This window comes from Bubalus kerabau, chromosome 1 (assembly GCF_029407905.1).
Source record: "Bubalus kerabau isolate K-KA32 ecotype Philippines breed swamp buffalo chromosome 1, PCC_UOA_SB_1v2, whole genome shotgun sequence".
In the NCBI taxonomy this organism is placed as follows: Eukaryota; Metazoa; Chordata; class Mammalia; order Artiodactyla; family Bovidae; genus Bubalus; species Bubalus kerabau.
Window position 1 is genome coordinate 153,113,030 of NC_073624.1, and position 26,209 is coordinate 153,139,238.

At 42.0% G+C, this 26,209-nt stretch overlaps 1 protein-coding gene across 6 annotated transcripts in view; it reads left to right on the top strand.

Moving 5' to 3' along the window:
* Positions 1-26,209, top strand: part of VCL (vinculin) — a 109,088-nt gene that overhangs the window by 80,694 nt on the left and 2,185 nt on the right. For 3 of the 6 annotated variants that reach the window (XM_055536325.1, XM_055536317.1, XM_055536353.1), the window contains 13 exons: positions 1,589-1,742; positions 2,436-2,611; positions 4,687-4,877; positions 6,108-6,307; positions 7,584-7,712; positions 11,319-11,468; positions 13,045-13,153; positions 14,268-14,570; positions 16,044-16,168; positions 17,874-18,059; positions 21,171-21,374; positions 23,395-23,598; positions 23,990-24,094. In XM_055536325.1, coding sequence (XP_055392300.1) covers positions 1,589-1,742; positions 2,436-2,611; positions 4,687-4,877; positions 6,108-6,307; positions 7,584-7,712; positions 11,319-11,468; positions 13,045-13,153; positions 14,268-14,570; positions 16,044-16,168; positions 17,874-18,059; positions 21,171-21,374; positions 23,395-23,598; positions 23,990-24,094 — 2,236 coding nt within the window. Of the gene's footprint in view, positions 1-1,588; positions 1,743-2,435; positions 2,612-4,686; positions 4,878-6,107; positions 6,308-7,583; positions 7,713-11,318; positions 11,469-13,044; positions 13,154-14,267; positions 14,571-16,043; positions 16,169-17,873; positions 18,060-21,170; positions 21,375-23,394; positions 23,599-23,989; positions 24,095-24,374; positions 25,223-26,209 lie in introns of those variants that run through there. The other 3 variants (XM_055536338.1, XM_055536345.1, XM_055536331.1) reach the window with 2 other exon arrangements.

Consider the following 26,209-nt stretch of genomic DNA (forward strand, 5'->3'; position numbering starts at 1 on the left):
TTTCCTCTCCATTGGACTCAATAAGCTTTTTCTTTTGAATGAAAAATTATGTAGCCCGTAAATATTTTTACTTTTTCACAGTGGGACTCTTACACAAACAAGGTTCCTCATCATGAATTATTAGATTTGAAAGAAAAAAGCAAGTTAAAACATAAAAAGTATCTTTCCAAAAGTCTCAAACTCCTTTGCCATAAAATGGAGGTGTCAAGCATAAGTAAAACTTGTGTATATATTTATATACAAATATTATTGGCAATAAATATTATTGAGTTCACTACCTCAAATATTGGTATACATGAGAAACATAAGTTTGAAAAAGAGGTTAGATAGATGAATGATAAGTCCATAATCCATACTCTCATTAAAGGAAGCAAAGATTTTTGGAGATTATCCTAAAATCAGAAGCTCAGGTTATGATCAGCCGAGCTATTGGACCAAATGATGGAGTTGTTGCTCGCTATCATTGAATTTACCAGGCTGGGTGGACTAAAAATTATGAATATAAAAAGATGCCATATCTTACTTTCTTATGACTTGGGAAGTCTCTTACAAAGGGAAAACAAGTTTCCACTAACTCGCATCATTTTTTGTAGTAGTAGCATACCACTTCTGAGAAAGGAAAATAAAGAAACTAGTTCTTTGGGAACTTGGTGAGAACTTGTCACTCTGTGCCCTTTTCCCTCAGTACTAACTGCTTTTGATACGTACAGGATGCATAGGGATGGAAGGTAGATATTTAAGATTACCATTAGATTACGATAATGACAATTCTATAGTAATAATAGTTATATATGTGTATTGGTTTATTGCCAAACTGTTTTCAACTATTTCTTTTTGTTTGGCACCACTCTGTTTGATAAGCAGGGCAAGTATTGTTACCTACCCACTCTTCATTTTCTAAGTTAGAAAACTGAAGCCCAAAGAAGTTAAACATCATAAGGTCCCACAGGTACAGGAGCCAGGATTTGAACGCAGATCTCCTTGGTCCCGGTATGGTGTGCTTTCAGTAACACTATGCACGCTGCCTCCCGAAACATTTTCAATGTATATTTGCCCATAAATAAGACAATCTAATGGGCTGTTTATTTCTAAAGCATACCTACTATGGTAACAAACCCTCCATAGCAATAAGATCACAAGTGCATTTGCCCCTCTAAAGATTAGGTTTGGTTATGTAATCACCACCAAGAGGAAAATTATAATTATCAAAATTTGCAGGTCTAGTCTTAAAGCAGTTTTTCAGTTCCTTAAAACTTCTGTATGATATTGTTTTCTTTTTTGTTTTGTTTTGACCGTGCTGCATGACATGTAGGGTCTTAATATTCAACCAGGGATCGAACTCATGCTTGTTGCAGTGGAAACTCAGAGTCTTAACCACTGAACTGCCAGAAAAGTCGCTGCTACTGGTTTTAAGATAGTTTGGATGTTTTGCTTTGTTTCTCTGTTTCCTTGTGTTATCCCAGATTTAGTGGAGAAAAGGAAAAAGGACAAATACGTTAGCAAAATGATATGTACTATGCTTTTAGTATTATTTTGCCATTAAGATTTTGAGAGAGTACAACAGCAACACATCTGTCTGTTTGAGTAGAGGACAAGGAGCCTCACCGGTGGCCATGCAGAAAGCCCAGCAAGTGTCTCAGGGTCTGGACGTGCTCACAGCAAAAGTGGAAAATGCAGCCCGCAAGCTGGAAGCCATGACCAACTCAAAGCAGAGCATTGCAAAGAAGATCGATGCTGCTCAGGTAGCGATGGTGATTTTCAGGAAGGGTGGGAAATAAAAGACAAAGAGAAGTGTTCCATAAATATCCTATATCTCCCTCCCCCCAATTTTCTGTGGGTGGATAACGGGTGTTTCTAAGTGGTGACTGATTCCCAGCAGTTGTCATTGTTAACATGTTTCCTACTACCACAGGCTTAAGACTAATGTTGATCTATATTTTGAAATGGAGATCTTAATTTTGAATACTTTGGTTAGTTAAAAATAAGTATTCTGAGTACCATTCTCCTAGTTCCTGATGGAGATTACAGTATGTTAAACCTGTTCTTCATCTCAGAATTCACAACTGTATTTGGTCATAGCAATGTTAAAGGGTTAAAAGTTTCTGATACTACTCTACTGTAAAATGATTTTCAAGTATTTAATGAAGAAAAATGTTTAAGAACCTGAAGAATTAATAAGGTATGATTAATTCAAGATAAGATAAAACTCATGAAGATATTTTATCCTGATGAGAACAAAAAAAGTCAGTTTTAACAAGATGGATTGATTTGATTTTACCTTAGCAAGAACCAATGTAAAATAATAATGACTAACTAGCATTATTGCTGATATGCCTTGTGATTACTTTTGAAATATTTCTGACGCCCTTGTTAAGTTGAATAAAATTGGTTCATGAGTAAATCGCAGTGTGCTTCTTTTTCATTTCTGTGTGTAGAATTGGCTTGCAGATCCAAATGGTGGACCAGAAGGAGAAGAACAGATTCGAGGGGCTTTGGCTGAAGCTCGGAAAATAGCAGAATTATGTGATGATCCTAAAGAGAGAGATGACATTCTGCGTTCTCTTGGAGAAATATCTGCTCTGACTTCTAAATTAGGAGATCTACGAAGACAGTATGTATTTAATCAATTAAATTATGCTTTAACTCCTCCCTTTTCCCCCGTTAGCACATATGTAGTTGAATTTTATACGTTAAATGCACATATGATGCTCTTCTCCTGTATTCTCATTGATTCTCTGTGACATGGTAAGGGCAGATAGTTTTAAATTAATTAATTAATTTAGGATACTAAGAACACCTTTTTTGGGATCTGTTTATTAAATTTCTTAGGACATCCTGCTACACCATATTTGTGACTTTTCTGTTTCCCAGGCATATGAGGAAAATAACTTGTGGCTAGCTGTGAAAAGATAGGGGTGTGTGTGGGGTGGGATTGAGGAGACATAAGAAAATATTTTCTTCCTTCCTAAGCAGTATATTTTTTATGTAGCAATTATAAAAGACCCTTAAATATGATATTCTCACCACAGCTTCTTTTGAAGATTTTTTTTTTTTAATCATTGAAACAGATAAGGCCTTCTTAGCACTTACTTTGATTATATTGAAAAAAGGTGTTGCTTTCTCCTTTTGAAAGATATTTTCCTGTCTTAAAGAAAGCAGCTGCATCACATGCTAACAGAACATTAAGAAAGCGTACAGTGGCAGAAGTTAAGAGGTGATTCTCTCTCCCGCCTCAGTCCTCTAGCCGCTTCTCCAGGGATAACAATAGTCCAGTATCTTGAGAGATTTAAGATACTTGAATGCTTCAGTCCTGTTTTTCTGTGTTTCATTTAACTTGTATGTTTCAGTTTCTGTTCTTCCATGGGAGAGTGCTACCTTTTTCCCAAAGAGGTACTTTAGAGTTCTTTCAAATCTTACATTGGCTAAGAGAGCAATATTGGCTAAGAAAGCAAACTCTGGCCTCAGACCATGAAATAGAAATGAGTGAGAGCAGGGTGGACATACTTTTTAGGCAGGAGGTTGTGGTGATAGAGAGCAGCTTATGTAATAGCTGAGATTTGATTTGGTATCAAGCTCAATCAATTGGGGGTCACTGCTTTATACGCCAAATCTTAAATTATGTAGGTGGGAAAATGTATAACTAGATAATTGTAAAATACAATGGGTTTCCCAGGTAGTGCTAGTGGTAAAGAATCCTCCTATCAGTGCATGAGACATAAGAGACGCGGGTTCAACCCCTGGGTCAGGAAGATGCCCTGGAGTATGGCCAGGCAACCCACTCTAGTATTCTTGCCTGGAGAATCCCAAGGAGAGAGGAGCCTGGTGGGCTACAGTCCATAGGGTCTCAAAGAGCCAGACACGACTGAAGCGACTGAGCCCCCACACATGCAAAATACAATATCTACAAATTTAGGTATCTGTTTAATAATATTAGCTTGTTAATACAGTCTGCTTACATTTTTACTAGATATGAAAATACACAGTGTAGGAAACTGTTCTCAGGATCTAAACACAAGTCCATATACACATAGCAAGCACTCATTAATGTTTCTTAATGAAGAGAGAATTAATGATGACACTGATAACAGCAGACCTTCGTGTTTGGTCACATGCCATCATTACTTATAATATAATCCAATATATGTATTTATATAAAACTTCCTGACAGGGCAGTTGCCTTTTTTGTCCAGCTTTACAAAAATGGAAAAAGTATAAAAATTTAGAATCATAAAGGAGCTCTTAAAATGGTATCTCAATTAGTCATTCTGTCAGGTAGGATAATATTTGCAGTTTTATCAGTGAGACAGGTACACTTCTCCTGGTTTACTTTTCTATGACCTACTGGACTTGAGCTATAAAATGAGTCATACTCTTGAGGTGGTAGGCTGGAGGGAAGGATTAGCTAATCTATTGATGACTGACTGGGCTCAGCTTACCAAATGGTTGAGCTTGGTTGAACCAGAATGACCAAACTCATATTTAACTATCTTAACTAGGAAAAACAATCAGAATTTATAGTATTAATTTCTTATTTAAGGGCCAAATAGATAAATCCCTTTCCTTTCAAGTCAAGTTAATAATAGTCATTAGCAATTTGTCATTTCATTAGCATTCCTATTATCAATTAAGTCATCTCAATGTAAAGAATATTTTAGTGTGACAGGGTGACTATTTTTTTCTCTGCAGAGGAAAAGGAGATTCCCCAGAGGCCCGAGCATTAGCCAAACAGGTGGCCACAGCCCTACAGAACTTACAGACTAAAACAAACAGGGCCGTGGCCAACAGCAGACCTGCCAAAGCAGCGGTCCACCTTGAAGGCAAGATTGAGCAAGCGCAGCGGTGGATTGATAATCCTACTGTGGATGACCGGGGAGTTGGTAAGGCTATTAGTGCACTTAGCCCTCATTAAACTTATTTCAGTGAAGATAAGCAAGTTGTTGCTAGAGATCCTGTGTCATCTGTGATTAGGTACAGAGGGGCTCTTGAGTCACTGGTGAGTAAGTCATTCTACAGTATGACTCCATCTCTAAATGTGGCCAGTAGTATTTCTTTGATTTAATCAAAAGTATTAGCAAATAAATGATTTTGTTGCAGGCAAATACAAAAGTCCTCAGGTTGCAATTGAAACTTTGAGCTAATTATTTCCAGTTTATGTATACTTTCATTCTATTATACTTCTTTCTGTTATTATGGTCGTTAGAAAGTTGACAGTTAAATATAATTTTTAAAATGAAAGAAAAGGTACTTGACTTCCAAGGTTATTTTCAGTTGTGAAGTCTCCTGCATCACACAATCACCTGTAGAATTGATAACCTAAAATTTTGATTTTTGAGAGATTTTAGGAATGGAACTATAAGAATTTAGGTCAAATTATGATAGCAAGCCTGTTGAAGCTGAAAGATATATTTATTTCATTTGTTGCATTCATTGGAAAAAATTTAATTATTTTAATTAATCCAGTGTTGGCTAATCAGGCAGATGTATAATTTACTGGTGGAGGAATAAATTAGTACAAATTTTCTGACTGGCAATTTGGAATTATATGTCAAGAGCTTTAAAAAAAAGTTCATATCCATTGACTCAGCAATTTGACTTATAGGAATTTATTTTAAGTAATAATTAGAGATATTTCTAAGGAGTTACAAGAATGTATATAAACAACATAAATTTTAATAAGTAAATTGCCAACAATTAGATTCATATGATAAAATATTACATAAATTTTAGATCATGATTTTTGAATAATATTTAATGATGTAGAAAAATGCTCATGTTAAATAAAAAGAAGCACAGGATAAAAGTTAATGTATAGTTTATCCCAGATTTACAAAAGAGAAATATATGTATGTATATAGAGGAGCATGCAATGCATTAAAAAAAAAACTGGAAGGAAATGTTCAAATATATTAGTCTCCGAGAGATGGGATTATGGGTGGTTTATATTTTTTTACATTTTTTATATTTCTCAAATGTTTTGTCTTTTTACTGGGGGGAAAAAAAAAACACACCACTAAATGTTACTATTAAAAAGAAATCCTTACCAGAATGGCACAGTGATTGGCCTTTCCATATCCATGTGAGTGTCAGTGTTTTCCCTCCTGGTACAGGTCAGGCTGCCATCCGAGGGCTTGTGGCTGAAGGGCATCGTCTGGCTAATGTCATGATGGGGCCTTATCGCCAGGATCTTCTTGCAAAGTGTGACCGAGTGGACCAGCTGACAGCCCAGCTGGCTGACCTGGCTGCCAGAGGGGAAGGGGAGAGCCCTCAGGCGAGAGCTCTTGCATCTCAGCTCCAAGACTCCTTAAAGGTAGAGCTCGGGAGCATGTATCATTGCATTTCTTATGCTTAACTATAATTGAAAAACTAGGGAGGGAGAGAGTTTTAAAAATACATAATTTCCTGAGTCTAGGGAAAGTGAAAAAGATGTGATCAAGAATATAAGAAAATCCAGAGTTTATTAGGAAAAAGCTTATCAGTGTGTGATAGCAATTAAAATTGTTGTTTCCCAAGAAATACAAGAGCTCTTTCATATCTGCTCCACCACATATCACTTACACTTGTTTAGTCAGCCAGCTTTTTTTCTTAAAATGGACTCCTTTTTTAAACTTATTTAAAAGAAAAGTTTATAATAATTTTGAAGTCAGGAGCTTGATGAGCTAGTTATATTTTTTCTAATATTCTGTAAAAGAAACAATTATTAAAATAAAAACATTTTTCTGTATAACACCTAAAATCTTCTTAGATATCACCAGCCATTGCATGCCTCCCACTTTGAGAAACAGTGGAGGTGACTGAAACTTTTTTGAGTATAAATCTATTCTAAGACTTGGATTGGAACTTCCCTGGTGGTCCAGTGGTTAAGACTCCACACTTCCACTGCAAGGGTCATGTGTTTAATCCCTCATCCCCCTGGTCAGAGAAGTTCCATATGCCTTATGGTGCAACTAAAAAACAAACAAACAAAAACCTTAGGTTGGACTAAATGTGAATTAAAAAAGGAGTTTTTTTCATGACTTCTGAGAATTCTCTTCTTTAGATCCATGTTGGAAAATGGATACATATATTGGTTATTGAGTTTTTCTTGAAATTTATTTGAAATATCATGTATCCAAAAAAATCCATTATTGATTTCTTTCCTCTAAATATAAGAAATTACTTAGAAATTTGGCACTGTATCCACAGTATCTTACAGTTACTGAGATCATGTCAGGCCGCTCCAGCATTGGGACTGGTGAGGGATTATCTCATGGTCTTCTTTGGGCTCAACCCTGTGGTTCTTAGTATTATTTCTTAGAGGCCATCAAGAAATGAAATAAGATTTCTTGCTTGGGTGGAACAGTCTCTAGGGCAATGTGGGTTATGTCCTTAATTGCTTAGAGGGCAAGATTCACTTCTTATACCTGGTTTATGCTAGCTCAGTGCTTTGTACACAGTTGATACTCACAGTTGATAACATTGAAAGAAACACTGAAGGAATGAGTGGGAAGAGAGGACAGTGGCACATCGAGTGGGAAGAGAGGACAGTGGCCGATGTGCTTTTTGGATATTTATGGAAAATTTCATTTGTAAACAATGTTTTTAAGGATCTGAAAGCCCGGATGCAGGAGGCCATGACTCAGGAGGTGTCAGATGTTTTCAGTGATACCACGACTCCCATCAAGCTGTTGGCAGTGGCAGCCACTGCTCCTCCTGATGCACCCAATAGGGAAGAGGTGGGTGTCCGAGGGCTTCCATTTCTTCTGTTGGCCATCCGTGTGTATGTATGTGTGTGTGTGCGTGTGTGAAGGTAAAATGTGACTACAGTGTACATCGGGGTGGTTGGGAAATTGTGGATGAAGAGTAGAAGAGGGAAGGAAGGCCTTGCCACTTCTTATTTCAGTCACCACGTATTTCAGCTAGGAATCTCTTTAGGACATGTCTTCACTTGCAAGTAGTGGAAGACCTGACCATAAGAGATGAAAACAATGGGTTTTATTTTTATCATATAACAAGAAACAGGGAGCTAGGTAGCCTTGGCATTGATTCAGCAGCTTGACACCTTGAAAGCTGGCATCTCTGTGATTTTCATGATCTTTCCTGATAGAGATGGCTGATGCAGCCCTGGGCATTATGTTCAAGGCAGTAAGAAATGAGGAAGGGGGACACCCCAGTCGTAACTGCCATAACAGTGCCTCTAGTCATAACTGTCTCTTCAGTGTGTCCTTAGGGCACTTTATTCTTTACACCAAAGTCAGGACACTTCTTTTAAGTCATTTGATGTCATTCTTTTACTCAAACCCTTCAGATTACTCCTCTCTGTCCTAGAGTGAAGCCAGAGCCCTTACCATGAACAGTAAGGCCAGTGATGTGCTGGTAGACCAGCTCTCGAGGAGAAAACAAAACAAAAAACAAAAGACTCTGATTTGTAAAGTTTGTTGACTTTCATGATGTAAATACTCCCATGATAACTGGTTCAGTGTGAAGTCACTGTAAGCAGAATTGGGAAGAGATGGTCACTTCTGGCTCTTATGAGTTTGTGTGAGTTGATACCAGCATCTTTGTCACACCACTGCATCTGAGATGGTCCCCCATCTACTTCTCTGACCTCATCTGGTACCTCTAATCCCTCTCATGCTCCTCTCTCTGCGTTGACCTTCTTGTGTTGTATTCCCAGTATTCCTTGTTTATGTTTATATGTTCTAATCTTGAAGCCCTTGCTCTTGTCTTCGCTGGTCCTCCCACAGATAACTGCAAACACTGTTCACTCACTTTCTTCAGCTCTCTGCTGAAACATCACTTTGGGGTCACCACCCAGGAAGGCAACCCCAGCCCAAGGAATTTCCTTATCTCCACATCCTGTTTCTCCTTTGTGTTTATCAACACTTGCATATTTACCTCATTTTTCTTTGTATGTTTCCCTCATGTTAGCATGAAAGCTCCATGTGGGCAGGGATTTTGTTTTGTTATTACTTTATTTCCATTTCTTGGCACAATTCTTGGCACATCATTGGCGCTGAGTAAATGAAAGTAAACACTCCCAGAAATCCTCCAGGAGACTTCTGTGTATGTCTCATTGACTGGAACTCTGTCACAAGGCTATCTGACTGCAAAGGAATCTAGGAAAGCAAGTATTTGGTTTTCTAGACTCTGTAGTACTGGCAGTGAAGGAGAAGGAGTTGGTCAGGCACCCAAGACAGTGTAGAACAGGTGGGCAGAGGTTTGTGTTATTTTTATTTGCTAATGACCCCCATTTTCGTTCTGTGGCCTTGATTCCTGGGCAGTTCAGCTCATGGTCCACTTAGGCTGGGGTAATTTGCTATTTTTTCATTCCAGACATCTCTTGGTGTCGGATGAGTAGGCAAACTCTGTTGGTAATCTCTACGTAGATACTGCTGGGTACCATAGCATATATTGTCCTGTCTTCTTCCTATTGGAAATTTGTGAGTTGCCACTGACTCTTCTCGTCATCAATAAAGTAAGACAAGCTACTTTGATCTCACAAATATGTCTTGAATTCTAATTTCTATTCATGTTGCCACAGCTGTAATTCTGATCCTTGCCCCTTGCTGCCTGTGTGACTATACAGCTGTGACTGGTCTTTGAATAGGTCACTAGGGCACAAATAAAATTAAAGGTCTGAGCCTGATATTTTCCTGCTTAAACCTTTCAGTGGTCCTTCCTTTTCGCATAGGAGAAAGCCAGGGCTCTGTGATCTGGCTTCTAATACTCTCCTTACCCCTGTTTCACACAAAGCCCTGCTTCTCAGTTCATGTCCCAGCAATAAATACCTCTTTGCTTATAGTTTCCTGCCTACTCTGTCCTTTCTTTTCTCCATGTCTTTGTTCTCTCTGTCTCTCTACCTAATTATCTTCCCCATTATCTCTTTTGGCTAATTTCTATTTATCCTTTATTCTAGTATCCTTTTCCTTCTGGATAGGTTATGTGCCTTTTTCCTCCCAAGTATCAATGCTGAAATGTATTATTGCAGATAGCACACAACTATTGTAGGCACCTGTTTATGGGCCTTTTAAACCCTGCTAGGATGTGAGCTCCTTGAGATGCAGAAATAATGTCTTACTCATCTTTGTACTTCAGCAGACGTTCCAGAGCCTGGCACATAGTAAGTGCTCAGTAAATTTTGGTTGTGTGACACGAAAAGCAAGCGAAGCAGTAGATTAAGTCAGAGGGAGCAGCAGACATGGTCTGGGATTGAGATGGCCAACAAAGTCAGCAAAAGCCTTGTGTATTCAGAGTAGGGAGACCAGACAAGGAAAGAAACAAGGATGGAGGCCAGGAGAAGAGGACCAGGAGATCAGTGATTTAGGAAGAGATTCTGAGCGTTAAATGGCAAGAACCTGTTAATGGCTGAATCAAAGAAGAGGCCGGGATGGAGAAGAGACTTCAGTCGGGTAAACATAGAACCCTGGCAATGAGGAGCCTGTTTTTGGGCCAAGAGACCTTTCGAGAGTGTGTGCTACAAGCCAGAGCTTGACTCCAAGTACAGGCAGGTAGACCTTCTGGAGGTAAAGAGGAGGGTGGACTCTGCTCGGCAGTCCTGACGTGCTCTGCGTATAAGTGTCACCCAGGACTGCTGCTGAGCGTCAGTGCTCGTAATGTTATTCAGACAAATGACAGAGGAACTGCTGTCCTCTAAGTTCAGTTGTCCCCTTCGAGGTATGCGACTTTGAATAATATCCATGCTGAAGCAGATGTGTGAACTGAATGAACAATTCAGTGGATAGTTTGGCTTTGGGTGATGGAAGTCAGGCAAATTTCCCTTGTGTCAGGCCTGGGTGCGAGCACCAGCTATCGTTTTTCCTACGGAGGTCAGGGGCAGAACTTTTACAACATTAATGGTAATGGGATATGTGAGGGGAGCTGCCCTGAGGAGGCGGGGCCTCTGGTTAGGACTCCGTGGATAGTCTTGATTTTTAACGCATTCAGCCACCAACCTGGAGTAGGTTTTTCTGATCTCTTCAAACTAGAGGATAAGCCTTGGGAAAGGGGGATTAAGTCTTTGGATGCTGTGAACTTCTTCTTGTAGACCACATGGCTCTGTATGTCTTGTTTGCACTTGGTAGGCATTAGTTGAACTGAAATTCAAGGATGTGTGTGTGTCTGCATACATGTGGAGCTAATGACCAAATCTCTAAGGAGATATGGCAAGGCCAGGACTCAGTGTGTGACTGTTGTCTTATTAGCTGGGGTTTGATGTCATCTGCTGAAGTCTTTGCTCAAGCAGTTGCTGCCTCTACTTAAAAAGAGAGACTTTTCCCTTAGGCTGTCTGACCTGTTTTATTGAAATAAAATTACTTAATATCTTTGTTTTTTTCCTCAAGGTGTTTGATGAGAGGGCAGCTAACTTTGAAAACCATTCAGGAAGGCTTGGGGCCACAGCAGAGAAGGCGGCTGCTGTTGGAACTGCTAATAAATCAACAGTGGAAGGCATTCAGGCCTCAGTGAAGACAGCTCGAGAGCTCACACCCCAGGTGAGTTTCACTCCCTTTTTATCATATAAGTTCACACTGTAGTGAGTAAAGGAGGTTAACTACAGAACAGTTTCTATAGATTTTTGAACTCTTATTATTATAAAATATCATGAAAAAAACCCCACATTTACCCTTAGTGTCTATAAAATCATTTTTATATTGTCTGAATTTTTTTACAATGATATGATTAGTTTTGAAAGTAGAAGAAACTAGTAAAGTACCCCCCTCCCATGCAGAATTAGAGAAAAATTTGATAATCTTGAGAGGTTAGTTGGTTTTGATTTTAGAGTTTATGCCTTTCTGCACATCTCTTTGAGGCTATTTAAACATTTTTAGTTGTGTTTATACTTAGTTTTCTTTTCTCTTTAATTATATAACCAAGATATACCAGACTGTGAACAGAATATTGGAAGAGTGGGAACAAAAGAAAACAAATCGGACAGGAATTAAAGTTCTAGTACATAATAGACGTTCTTTAAAAAAAATCAGTTCAATGTCATTTAGTGTGATGTTTGTGCATTTTTTTTCTTTCAATTGAATTATAGAAAATTTATTATTTTTTCACTTATTTACTCAGTATATATTTCTTAAATGCCTGTGATACATTAGAAACTGTCTTGGCTTTACAGATTTGTGATACTAGATTTGGTGGGAGCTTGTAAGCAGAGACAGGGGACATTTAGCATGTCCCTTCATTGTTCAGCTTTTATCCATGTGGCATGTTAAAAGTTAGATTCTCTTGAAAAATCAAACATGTCCGTAAAACATGAGTGTATCTAACTTTCGTGAAAAAGTTCCATAAAACATGAAGAATAAAATATAGAATTTCTGTATAAAACCGAGATTCCTAAACAGAAACGCAGCAGCAGGCTTAACATACCAACTGTAGAAAGAACCAGGACTTTGGAGATAGATCTGGGCTCGAATCCTTTCCTCACATGTAAACGGAGGTAACTTTTTCCTAGTGGATTGCTTTGAAAATATGTTTATAACATATAAACATCTGTTTATACGTTTATATAACATTTGATAAGTTATCAAATGTTATAACTTATCAAATACTCAGTAAATGTTAGTTCCTTCTCCTAGAGCTGTAACTGACTAGCTAAGCACTCTTGAGCAAGTGACTTCAATTTTCTGTGTCTTGGTTTTTGCAGCTTTGAAGCAGAGAAATTATTATCCTGTCTCTCTCACAGGCTTGTTGTGAGGATTCAGCCTGATAATGGATGTGAAAGTACTTTGTTAACTATAGACAGTTGTTTTTAGTAAATATTCATAAATCTGTTAATCAGTATCTTTTTAAACGGTGCTTTTTAAGATGGAAGGACATGGAGGGCTTAAGTATTTGTCTGTTTTGTGAATGTTTGGAAGTATCAAGCAAACACTCCTTTACTTTGTTACTTTATTAGCTGAGCTGCTTATCAAACCAAAACTAAAGTGTTTGGCCTTAAAGGAGACTCGCAGACTTTTGGCCTTAGAGTGCCACCTGCAGGTGAAGAGGGGGAAGCTTCACTCAAGGCTTGTGTTTGAGAGGGAAGGTGCTCTTGGTGTTTCAAGGTTGCTTTGTCATTCCCAGGTGGTCTCAGCTGCTCGCATCTTACTTAGGAATCCTGGAAATCAAGCTGCTTATGAACATTTTGAGACCATGAAGAACCAGTGGATCGATAATGTTGAAAAAATGACAGGTAGCGTTGTGTGTAAAAATCTTGCTGGCTAATCCATGAGAAACAAGTTCTGAGAAACTCAGGCAGGACCGGTTATGTTACTAAGCTGTAATTGGATAAAGGGACTGTCATGTGCCTGACAGTGTACTTGGCCCTGATTAAGGCCTCTGAGCAGCGGCGGCTTCTCATTCAAGCCTTGCAACTTTGTCCAAAGAGAAACTCTTTGAGCCCCTTTGATTTTAATGCTGCCCTCCCAGTGTGATGTTTATTGTTACAGCTCCTATCTTCTCTGAATAGTGCCTTGTCTCTGTCTGAGCTGGGGTTTGGTTTCAGAGGCTGAGAGGCAGTGTTTGTGGATACAGTAAGTGTCCCTGTCATTTTCAACGGGTTCACATTTCAAGGAACCACAATAGCTACCATTTAATACAACTTGTCTCAGAATTTCCTCCAACTTATCGACTACGTAGTTTGTTTTTTTTAAAAAAGGAGACACCAACAACCAATAGATCTGTGTCTGTGCAGTTGAAGTGGCATCTCTGAATCTTCTTCATTCTCTGTGGAGGGAGGGATGGGAGAGGAAAAGATGAGGGAGGTAGACGCTTCAGCTTCCCTGCATGACCTGCTGGGACAGGGGTCCACAGCAGCCAGTGATGAAAGAGGAGCTCCTTGGGCATATGAAGACAGGTAACAGAAACAAGAAACAGGCTGTTAAGGTTACTGGAATCCACCGCATGGCTCATCTTGGGCACTACGAGCTGCCAACAAGCAACAGATGGCTGGGGAGTGAGACGGGAGGAGAAAACATTCTTAACAGATAATGTGGTGCTGATGCAGCGAAGGTTTCAGACACAATCCTGGTTTCCTCCTGATGTGAAAGCATTTCTGGGTGTCTGTGGTAGATATAAGAAGGCTGGGACCACGGTTGGTAAAAATGCTCTGAATCTGTTTGGCTTCCTGGGCTACATTCTCACTCCCCACCCCCCACCCTCCAGTGGTGCTTTTGATTGTATAAGAAGGACTTTGAGCTGAAGGTGAGAATTATGAGTGTTGTCCTTTCACGTGAGTGGGCATCAGGGTTTTGGAGTCTCTATTCTTGTAAAATAGAAACTAAATTCCATTTCTATTCTCCGGACAGGGCTGGTGGACGAAGCCATTGACACTAAATCTCTGTTGGATGCTTCCGAAGAAGCAATTAAAAAAGACCTGGACAAGTGTAAAGTTGCCATGGCCAACATTCAGCCTCAGATGCTGGTCGCCGGGGCAACCAGCATTGCTCGTCGGGCCAACCGGATCCTGCTGGTGGCTAAGAGGGAGGTGGAGAACTCTGAGGATCCCAAATTCCGTGAGGCTGTGAAAGCTGCCTCTGATGAATTGAGCAAAACCATCTCCCCAATGGTGGTGGATGCAAAGGCCGTGGCAGGAAACATTTCTGACCCTGGTAAGCAATGCATGGTGTGGTTCACCTCACCTGAGAGGTTAATTCAGGCAGCTGACAGGGAGGGAAAAGAAGATGAACCCCAAAATGCCCACATGCAAAGTCTTGGAGGAAAAACTACAGCCTGCTAGTTTGAGAATGCTAGATTAATCTTTTTCTGTTCAAAATATGTTGGACAGAATATTTCCTGAAGTGTTGGCAGGGTTATCATAACTTAGTTTCTCTGGAGCAGCTTCTCTGCACTTTCTTCATGTAGTCTGACTAAATAGCTCCTCCTGTTGAATCATTATTTTGGAAATTTCTCAAAAGATGCATAATAACCAATTTATCAACCACTTAACTTATATCACTTGCATAACTTCTGCTTTTCTTAAAATGCTTTTTCTCTAGACAACATTCTTTATTTCTGTCAAATTTGGAGGACCTGAGTTGACCTGTGGGTCTCCTAGGTGATTATCTTGATCCTACACCAAAGAATTTGGGTTTTCTTTAGCTGAATTTTGGTCATGTTTTCTTTGCTGCTGAAGATGTGTCACTCCTTTCTGGTAGGAAACATCTGAATTCCTTCCTTCTGTGAACCTCCAGTGATTCTAGCCTCTTCTCTGAGTAGGACCCACTCAGTGTGAGAGAGTGGGAAGAAGGGGCTGCCCTCTTCATCCCTAGCCCAGGCAAAGTCTACCTCGTTTTCCCAACCCACCATCTCTAAAGACGTGCTCAGTTTCCTAATTGGAGTTTCTAATAGTTTGAGTGGCTTCCCAGGTGACACTCAGTGGTAAAGAATCTGCCTGCCAATACAGGAGACATGGGTTCAATCCCTGGATTGGGAAGATCCTCTGGAGAAGGGAATGGCAAACTGCCCCAGTATTCTTGCTTGTAAAATCCCATGGACAGAGGAGCCTGGCGCGCTACCGTCCATTGGGTTGCGAAAGAATTGGACACAACTTAGTGACTAAACAACAGAAATAGTTTGAGTAAATTCTTTAATCCTAGGTGACTGGATACAGTAGCAGCAGCTCAGTATAGGGGCTAATATGCTGAATGCCAAGTGGAGCAAAGGAGTAGGTAGGGAGAAAGGTGAGAAGTACTCCAGGGAAAGTCTGCCCCATCTAAAAGTGACATCTCCCCTGTTCTGAGTGGGGCGTGTTTATCTCTTGACTGCTTTATCATGAGAGGTGATGAGCACCACCTGATCCCAAAGTGTTCCTGCCCAGGAGTGTCCCAAGTGCTTGTCAGCTGTCTAGGCAAGAAGGTCCCCTGAGCACTGCAGGGAAGGGCTGGTTTGTGCTGCTTCTGACTCTTTGCAGGACTCAGGGCATCTGCCTCGCTCTTACCTCCCTTCCCTTTCAGTCACTGCCTGTGCCACTTACTGGCAGCTTCACACCCAGCTTTTGTTACTGGAAACCAGTTCTTCTGCTGGACAGACAGTGCTCCAGGGTACTGACCTACCCAACTGAAAGTGAGGGTGTCTGTGTTTAGGACTGCAAAAGAGCTTCCTGGACTCAGGATACCGGATCCTAGGAGCTGTGGCCAAGGTCAGAGAAGCCTTCCAACCACAGGAGCCTGACTTCCCGCCTCCTCCACCAGACCTTGAACAGCTCCGAGTAAGTAAATCCAGATACATGGGGAGATCTGAGCAGCAGGGTATTGGGACTGTAGTGGCAGAGAGGTAGTCTGCTCTGGAGCCTCTGTCACTAGGTAGCTTTGTTTTATTTTACTTGAATCTCAAAGGCACAACTCAGCTTTCATTCTTGAATCTAGAGGAGTCCTAACCCTGTGCTTATGCATTGGGTGTGCTGGGTAAGTGGAGAGTCTGTGGTGTTGGTCTGCTTTGATGGGGAGTGACTGGAGCAGAGGAGCTGGCTATGGTCAGTGTGAATGCGATGAGTGATGAGTTAGTGGGGTAGGTTGGTGAGGAGTGGGAAAATAGCCATATTGGAAATAGCTTGTCCTTAGGAATAGCTTATCAAGGCAATCATTTGATTTAATGTCCTGATTTACTTTCCCATATTTAATGTCCCAAATTTGCTTTCCCATATTTAAGTTTCTAAGTTTGTTGAGGACAAATTTGAGTGGTTGTGCCCATAGCTAATGACCAGTGCTTCCCTAGCCACCAACACTTCTTTTTTGATATGATTTGATTCTTTCCATTTAATGGACTGTGGGTGGGTGGTTAGAGTCAGGAGATGGCTCTTCTGGGGAATGGATTCTTACGGGATCAACAGAGTCCTGACATTTGGAATCAAGAACTTAGAAGTCATTTGGTCTAGGCACTCCTCATTGGTAAATGAGGAACCCAAGGCCCTGGGGAGAAGTTCCATGCTTATGCAGCTGCCCCTTAACTCTGGTCCGAAGTTAAGACCAGAATTTAGATCTTCTTTGAGGCTCTTTGGCTCGGTATTGCCATGCATGCCTCCCTGGGATATGTCCAAGACAGTAGCTGCTAGTTTTTTGTGAAGAAAAAAGGAGGAAAATATGCTTCTGTTGAGACTGAAGCAGGTGGCCCTCGTGCTCAGTGTGGATGATTGTGAATGTGGGTGACTTTTCTGGGGATACTTTTTTTTTATTTAAGAAAAAAAAAACTTGTTTATTTTTAATTGAAGAATAATTGCTTTACAATATTGTTTTGGTTTCTGCCATACATCAACATGAATAACCCATAGGTATACATATATCCCCTCCATCTTGAACTTCCTTCCTATCTCCCACCCCATCCCACCCCTCTAGGTTGTCACAGAGCCCCAGTTTCAGTTCCCTGAGTCATACAGCAAATTTCCAGGGCTATCCACTTTACATATGGTAGCGTGTGTATTTCCATGCAACTCTCTCCATTCATCCCGTGTCCACACAGCCCAACCTCCCCGTGTCCACAGTCTGTTCTCTGTGTCTGCATCTCCACTGCTGCCTTGCAAAGAGGTTCATCATTACTGTTTTCCTAGATTCCATATATATGTGTTAATATATGATATTTGTTTTTCTCTTTCTGATTTACTTCACTCTGTATGATAATGCTCTAGGTTCATCCACCTCGTTAGAACTGACTCAAATGTGTTCTTTTTTATGGCTGAGTAATATTCCATTGTGTATGTACCACAGCTTCTTTATCCATTCATCTGTCGATGGACACCTAAGTTGCTTCTATGTCCCAACTATTTGTAAATAGTGCTGCAGTGAACATTGGGGAACATGTGTCTTTTTCAATTATGGTTTTCTCAGGGTGTATGCTGGGGATGCTTTTTAGAGGAAAGGAAAGGATTCTAGTGGGGTAGTTCCTAGGACTTTACTTATAACCTAGCAATTCTTTCTTAGCTGACAGATGAGCTTGCTCCTCCCAAACCACCTCTGCCTGAGGGTGAGGTCCCTCCACCCAGGCCCCCACCACCGGAGGAGAAGGATGAAGAATTCCCTGAGCAGAAAGCCGGGGAGGTGATTAACCAGCCAATGATGATGGCTGCCAGGCAGCTCCACGATGAAGCGCGCAAGTGGTCCAGCAAGGTAAGTAGTGAAGCTCTTCTTGTTGAGAAAGGATGAAGAGCCGACACACAGCCCAGGAAGTCTTTTTGGAAAATCGCCCTCTCTCTGCTTTGGTTTGTGTTGCTGCCAGGAGCAGGACCCTCTTCTTTCTTGTGATTTAGTGAGATGTTTCTGGTACTTGATGGTTTCTCCTTCTAGCAGCTCAAGTGAGAGCTAGGACACCTGTGGTTTGAGACGAAGGTTCCTTTCCTCTTTCCTCTGGAGTATCAGCTCCCCTGATGGTGGACATTTAGTCTCTAAGAACTTTCTCTTCTTTCTTGGGGTCACTGAATGTTTTTAAATGCTCTCTTGGTAATTATCCACACTCCAAACATGGCACAGTCTTCTGTGGGCTCTGCTATAGCTATATGAAATATTTTCATTTTCCTTCTCTTTTCTCATAGAAGCAGATATTTGGTATCTTAAAAGCTTTGTCCTTTGTCCTTTTATCAGAATCATCTTACCCTTCAATTCAAGACAGCTTCAGGCTAACTCCAGCAGATCTGGAAGTGCAAGTGTTAAGGTGGTTGGTGAACATTGGATGCTACAGCGTCATGCCCCGTGAATAACTTTTGCCTGCGTGCATATCGGTTGTGTCTGACTCTTTGCAGTCCCGTGGACTGTAGCTTGCCAGGCTCCTCTGCCCTTTCAATTTTCCAGGCGAGAATACTGGAGTGGGTTGCTATTTTCTCTTCCAGGGGATCTTCTCCACCCAGGGATCAAGTCTGTGTCTCTTGTGTCTCCTGCATTAGCAGGTGGATTCTTTACCACTGAGTCACTTGGGAAGCCCCTATTTGGCTCTAAATGATGAAAAGTGAGTGGTAACCTTTCTAGATAAGAGTTAAATTTATTTGTTAGTTTTAAGTCAGTTGTGTTTCTACTATGACCCTACATCTTTATTCCCAACATCTATTTTCCTCTTTTTACACTCTCTGTCATCTCAAGCTCTTGTATTGAATGTAGTTCCCAAGGGACCTCCCGCACATGCATCTGATCTTGGGTTTTTTTCAGGCTGGGAATGTGCCCTTGGGTTTTTTAACTCTGTATTTTTCTGAACTGTTAGCTGTGAGTCCAGCTTCACAGAAGGAATGGTGACCTTGCTGGTGTTAGACTTGACCTGTGGACTTACTTACAGTCATATCTCTCCAACTGGGGCATGCATACCCCTGGGACCGTTAGCAGAATCCCAGTGCATGTGGGGGAGTTGAGTGGGGGTGACAGTGAAGGTTGGTTTTACGTAAAGATTTTAAAGAAAATTTATTTATTTATTTGGTCATACCTCATGGCCTGTGAGCTCTTAGTTCCCTGACCAGGAATCGAACCCAGTCCCCAGCAGTGAGAGCGCTGGGTCTTAACCACTGGACCGCCAGGGAATTTCCTAAAGAAAATTTAAATTTCATTACAATAAACCCAAATACATTGTTCAGAGGAACACAAAATATACATGAATTGTAAAGATAAACATAAACCTTGAGGGGTGGACAGCACTGGCCTAGATGTTTATCCTCCTCTGCCATTTGTGACCAGAAGTCCTTAAATCTGACTGTGTCTGGTGGTTTGCCTCTGGGGGTTGCTGACTTCAAGCTGTGTGAAGTCAGTAGTTACTTGAACCATGTGTGTTTAGGGAGGTGGGGAGTGGGGTGTGTTTGTTTCTATCAGTCTGTCTTTGTACACTCTGGGACTCTGAACCCCACCCAGAAGGAGTGGGCTGGCCTTACCTCTAAGGAATGGGGATGAGTCCTGGTTGAGACAGTTTAGGTGAAAGGATTTAGAAGGTACCTACACTGCGTGTTGGCGCTGAGTCCTCCAAGTTAATAGTCATTTTTTTGGAGGCAGGCTTCCTGTACGGATTAAGATTTTTAGGAGTTGTAGCAACCTCAAATTAAATTTGACACAAGCTCTTACTTTCTCTTGGTTAGAGATGTTTGTAATCTGAGATTACATACCCTGAGATGTTTGATATAAAGAACCCGTGTTTGCCATTCTTTATTTTTTTTTTTTGCCATTCTTTATATCAGTGGTTTGGCTTCACTGGGGGTAGTTCCTTTCATTTTCTTTCCCCCTCAACCTGTTTTTAGCGTCTGATCTCCCTGCTTCCTCCCTGGGCTTTCAGAATCCCATCCCTGGTATTAAGTTGTCTTCCCCAACACACACAGGTCCCATTCTCTCATGGGCATCAACTTAGAGCTCCTCTGAACTCAGCCTTGGTCAGTTGGCAAGGCCATGCGTTAATTATCTGTGGACTGTGTAAACTGAGTTTGGGCTGAGTGCAATTGGAGAGATTTAGGTTGGACCCAAAGAGTAGCTTGCGGAGGCAGTAATAGATGCAGAGTGAGATTGTGAAGCGTTGTCTCTGAGGACTTCAGATAGGGACAACTGCTCTGAAGTATGTTTTCCCTAAGGTGGATGCTGGATGAGGATGAAGGAGCCTCTCGAGGCTCCTTCTAGCTGGGTGACTGTGGGGTATTTGATAAGCCCTCTTCACTCAGCGTTGTGTTTTCCTTTCCTCTTTCCTGATTTGATATCTGTTGATTCCAGTTTATCATTTTAGATTCTGGGACTCTTGACCCCAGCAAGAAAAAAAAATTTTGTGTCTGGCAGAGCTGACCCAAGATACTGCCTGTGTCCAGGAAACTGTAGAACAGTGTCCATATGAGTCAGCAGGTTTTTCACTTTGTTCTGTTCAAAGCAGCTTGTGTGGCCACATTTACTTTTCCCCTGTGAATTCCTTTTAAAGTTAATAAGCTACTATTGATTGTTTGGCTTCTCAAAAATGTTCTGACCCAAGAATTACTCTTTGGTAGTAAGTGTATTAAAAAGGAATGCCACTTTCTTTCTTTGTATAAATATGTCTCTGGAAACCTTTGCTACTGGAGTAAGCAAGCCTCTTTCCCTTGCTATGAGCAGATTGGTGCTGGAGGCTGAGAATTCCCTTTCTGCAGAGCTTGGCTCATCGGACTCCTGGAGGGAATCCATTTTCTTTCCCATCCTAGGCGAGCTTGGGTTACTAAATCAGCTGAAGCTCAGTTTCCCAAGCCCTACTGCTCTTACTAACACTGTCCCTGTTTCTCATCCTTCCTGCCATCGACCAAGCCGGGTAACCCAGCCGCTAAGGTGGGTATAAGTGTTGTAGCTGAGGCAGAGGCGGCTGATGCTGTTGGGTTCCCTGTCCCCCCTGACATGGAAGACGATTACGAACCTGAGCTGCTGTTAATGCCATCCAATCAGCCGGTCAACCAGCCCATTCTGGCCGCGGCTCAGTCATTGCATCGGGAAGCTACCAAGTGGTCTAGTAAGGTACTGATGAGCGCCCCCCAGTGGGGCTGCTCCCTATGCATCCGGCCATGTGCAGCCTTGACACATTGCATCACTCATGATCTGTGCGGGTCCTGTGAGTCTGGGCCGGGCGGGCGTCTGTCTGTTTGCACCTTGTTGTTAGGACTGGCTTCACAAGTTTCATAGGTCTGCTAATGCCAGATTAATAGGATTGCATTCATGTTTAGGGGTTAGAGAGAGATAGGGTCACTTTTTGAAAGGATTCCTTTTCTTACTGACCTTGTGGCCGACAATGGAACCTTAAACCCCTTGGGAAGCTGTGGATGCGTCTCTCAATGACTTTCAGGTCAGGAACCACTGTAGACCATTAAGAGGTCATCCGGCCTGATCATTGGGCTTTGCCTGCCCCCCACCCCCAGCTCCTCTCCGCTGACCTCTCACTGATGGCTCCGGCAGAGTTGATCAGGGTGAGAAGCAGCTTTACATGGCAGGGTTTCTGGGGAGGACTGCTTGCTGTCCTGCACTTGGCTGCGTGGCAGATGCTGGCCTTAAGGGGTACCCACAGGGAAGGGAGCTTCACTGACTGCTTGATCAGGGGTTTCAGTGGGCCAGGGTGTGGGAGTGGGGAAGAGAGAGGGCTCAAGGCTGCAGGACAGGAACCAACAGAGCTCTGGCCTTAGGGAGTAGAGGATGGGGATCATTACATTTTCCCCTTTGAAGGTGGCATGTTGCAAGAAGAAAGGTTTTGAGGAGTGATGGGTGATAAATAATTAACCCTGGCACAACACTATCCTCTAACCAAGGTCATGAAATCCTGGAATGATCCCAGGTCTGCAATGGAAGAGGTGGGCCTAGCCAACCTTGTCTAACATACTCCTGTTCTCACGAGTTCTTCCCGTAACTGTGTTTTCTCTGGCCTCGATGACTGCCTGGGAGGTTACGCACCCCCTTGTGTAAATGATCAGCCACTTCCTGGTGCCTGTGGATGCCTCTCACAGAGCACCCTGCTGTGGCATGGTTTGTGTATGCCTCACTGCACTGTCTAGAAACTGGAAAGCATGAGGGGAAAAATGCATAGGGCCTGGCCTTTTAGGTAGTTTTGAACACTGCATTTATTATTTTTGCTTGCTATCAGCCAAAAGATGAACCTTTTGAAGGCATAAAGTAAATTACTTGTACATTATGACCCATGAGGGTTATAATGAACCAAAATGCCAAATCTAAGATAAGCTGCTATTAGTTGCCGGGGTTCCAGTTACAGCTTGACACATGATTTTTATTTTCCCAAAGCCTCCCCCATCATCCTCTTAGCTGAAAGAAGTTTCTTTAATTGAAGCCACTTAGCTGAGGGGACTGAAGAATTGATTTTTGGTCTTTTTAAACATGAAGAATGAAAGTAACATGTTCCTTTAGGCTGACAGTACAACCAAGAGGCAGTAGACAGAGGGAAGGAGCTGTCTAGGTCAGAAAAAATTTTTTTCACCAAGGCTAATAATAGTTACTTGGTTTAAATTCTAGTTCAGCAGTGGCAATCCTTGGCTGCTTTTGTAAGAAGGGTAAGGATGAAGAGGATGATTTCAGCATCTGGAAAGGCTCATCTGTATTTTTCCCTTCAGGCCAACTGTACTGCTTTCCCCCCACAGAAAGGAAAATGCCTGTTTAACCCATTCCTTGGGCCCACTCCCATTTTATTGACATGATTAACCTGGAGATGCTGAAGTGCTTGTTTAGTGCTATGCCTGGGGCTCACATGTTGCCCTTTCAGATTAATATCCAAGTCCTCCTTTTTTCCATCCAGTGGTCTCTCTCTCTCTCTCTCTCTCTCACTCTCACTGAATGCTAGGGTGAGTGCCCTGGCTCACTCTTCTCTTTACTTCTCCTCTGCTGTCCGTATCACTCAAGAATAGCCTGTGTATTCTCTTCTCACCTCCCAGAGGGCTGCTAGAGCAGCAGGCTCCCTCCTCTCTTCTCTGCTTCTACTTCGCTCCCTAACTTGGCCAGAGTATGGGCTGAGCTCACTCTGTGTCTCGCTTCTCTCCAGGGCAATGACATCATTGCAGCAGCCAAGCGCATGGCTCTGTTGATGGCTGAGATGTCTCGACTGGTCAGAGGGGGCAGCGGCACCAAGCGGGCACTGATTCAGTGTGCCAAGGACATCGCCAAGGCCTCAGATGAGGTGACTCGGTTGGCCAAGGAGGTTGCCAAGCAGTGCACAGATAAGCGGATTAGAACCAACCTGTTACAGGTACTCAGGAAAAGTGTGTGTATGTGTGTGTGTGGCGGGGGGGTAGTGGCAGGGGTAGGGAGAAAAGCAGGAGAGAGAAATCCGGGTGAGCAAGGAGGAGGAGGCACCTCATGAAAGAAATAGCAGAAAGGGGAAATATGCCATGTGAGTTTGGGAAAGACAGAGTTGGAAAAGTTTATTTCTGAATCAAATGAAAGAATTTAATGCTTCCATTTCTGGACAAAGAGACTAGACTGATTCTAGGGGGAAAACAAATGGAATTCTGCTGCTGATATATTGAATGCCTTCTGCATGCCAGCCACTGAGAGTAAGAGGTGGATAAGTCTTGCCCTCAAGGAGCTTGCAGGCAAGAAAAACCTAGAAACATACTCAATTAAGTTTTCTTTTTTAGGTATGCGAGCGAATCCCAACCATAAGCACCCAGCTCAAAATCCTGTCCACGGTGAAGGCCACCATGCTGGGCCGGACCAACATAAGTGACGAGGAGTCTGAGCAGGTACGTACCTGCTGCTTCTGATTTCTCACCAGCAGCTTCTGTGCCCCTTTAGGGTGATTTAATTCAGCCTTGAGGAATGAGTATTCAGTACATGGGATGGAGTCTTCAGCTCTCTCAAAAGGGCATCTGTGTTGGAGAGATGCATCAGAAATTTGGAAAGGAAAGTGAAAAGCTCTTGTGCAACTTCTGTCATTTTACAAATGAGAAATTGAGGGTTAGGGAGGTTGAGTGAATCAGCAGCAGTTAGGACTCCACTCAGTTCTTTTTCTCCCTGGAATAGGCTTGGCTCTTTAGAGGCCTCTAGGGTGTGTTCAGTCCTGCCCACTGGAGACCTTTTCGGCTGGAGAACTCCTGCTTCCTTGCCCTCTGGAAGATAAGTACCTCAGGGAGGATGAACAGCGCTATCTTTTCAGGGGCATGAGGTGGTTAGGCCTGTGGTGAGGCGGAAATGACATCTCAAAGGAGGTGCTTCTCTTTTGTTTTTTTTTGACAGATATTGAAATAAAGATGGTGGGAATGTTTGCTTAAAGTGTTTCTTGTATGTATTTTGGCAATCCCAGTTTGTTCTCTTCCCTGCCTCCTGGAAATGTGGCTCAGGTCTTTCAGAAAGCCATCATTTGAACACCTCTTCCTCTCCTAAACTCCCTCCAATAGGCTGTGCTGTGAGCCAGACTTCCAATTTCTTCTTATGGAAGATAGCACATCTTTTGTTGAACTGCCCAGACAAGGCTTATCATACATTGGAATATGTATGCGGCACTGTATAACGTGCTATGTAGAGGAGTTAACAAAAGACACAGTCCCTGTCCTTGGAGAAGTCTGGGCCAGGAGACAGGGTAGGAGCACTTGAGAGGAGGCAAGGAGGCTACTTCTCTTGGGGTCAACAGTGCTGCCTTAACTACCATGTTTTAGTTCACTAGCTCTCACCTTAACCCTCTCGTCCCCTAAACCACGCAAACTGGATCTTCACCTGTAACTTCCGTGTATTCTAGGCAGGGTTTGGGCACTCGGCTATTTCCTGTCAGGTGATCTCTTCTGCCCCAAGGAAAGGAAATAGAAAAGACAAGGAAGGAAGGGGAAGACTCAAGAATTTCCAACCTTATCATTTAATCAGTTAACCAACAAAAATGTACCTTGGGAGTGTCTACTATGTTCCATTATTCTAGTAAAAAAAAGAAAAAACTGACAGTGTGGTAGAACGGAAGAGACACAGGACTGCAAGGTAGAAATTGGAGGCCTCATCCTGACTGCTGTGTGAGTTTGGCTGGCAAGTCTCTGAATCTTTCTGGGCCTCAGCCTCTTTGTTGACCAAGTGAAAAGATTAACTGATTGGGACTTCTAGTCCATAGTTATGCCTCTCAGAGCCCATAAACCCTCTGGTATCACATTCACAAATTTTGTGCATCTGAGCTTTTTTTCCTGGGGAGAATCCACAGCCTTCATTAATCTCGCAAAGGATCTGTAGCTCAAAAATATACAAGAATTAAAAAAACTACTGGGTTAGTAGATTGATAAGTTACTAGTGTGATCTCAGTCCTGTATTTTTTATGTTTAGAAGACTTACTTAGATTTTCATGGATTTATAAGGTGGTTGGTTTACTTGATTACTTTTTCATTCATTAATTAAATATTTATGAAATGCCTCATGTGACAGGCACTGACATAACACTAAAATACAGTAGAGAACCAAACTGACGAAATTGCTTCCCTCATGTTACTTAAATTTTAGATAAAATTAGATAAAACATCAGATGAACAACCTAGATAAAACATATAGTTTATCAGCTAGTGATGACGAGTTCTGTAGAGAAAAATGAAGAGAGAACTGGAGGGTGAGGCGCACTGGGAGTTGGGAAGGTGGTTTGTGACTTAAAATAAGGTGAGCAGGAAAAGCCTCAGCAAGGTGATAACTGGGCAGAGAGATCTGAAGGAGGTGAGAGGTGAGCCATTGGGATACCTGAGGGAAGAGCATTCTAAGCAGAGGGGGAGCCCAAGGCAGGGGCTTGTTCAAACATCGGCAAAGGAGTGTACACTAGATGCCACCTGAGAGTGCAGTCCACAATCAGCGATGGTCCAGTTTGGGGTTCTTTTTGGTGATCCAGCTATAAACCACCA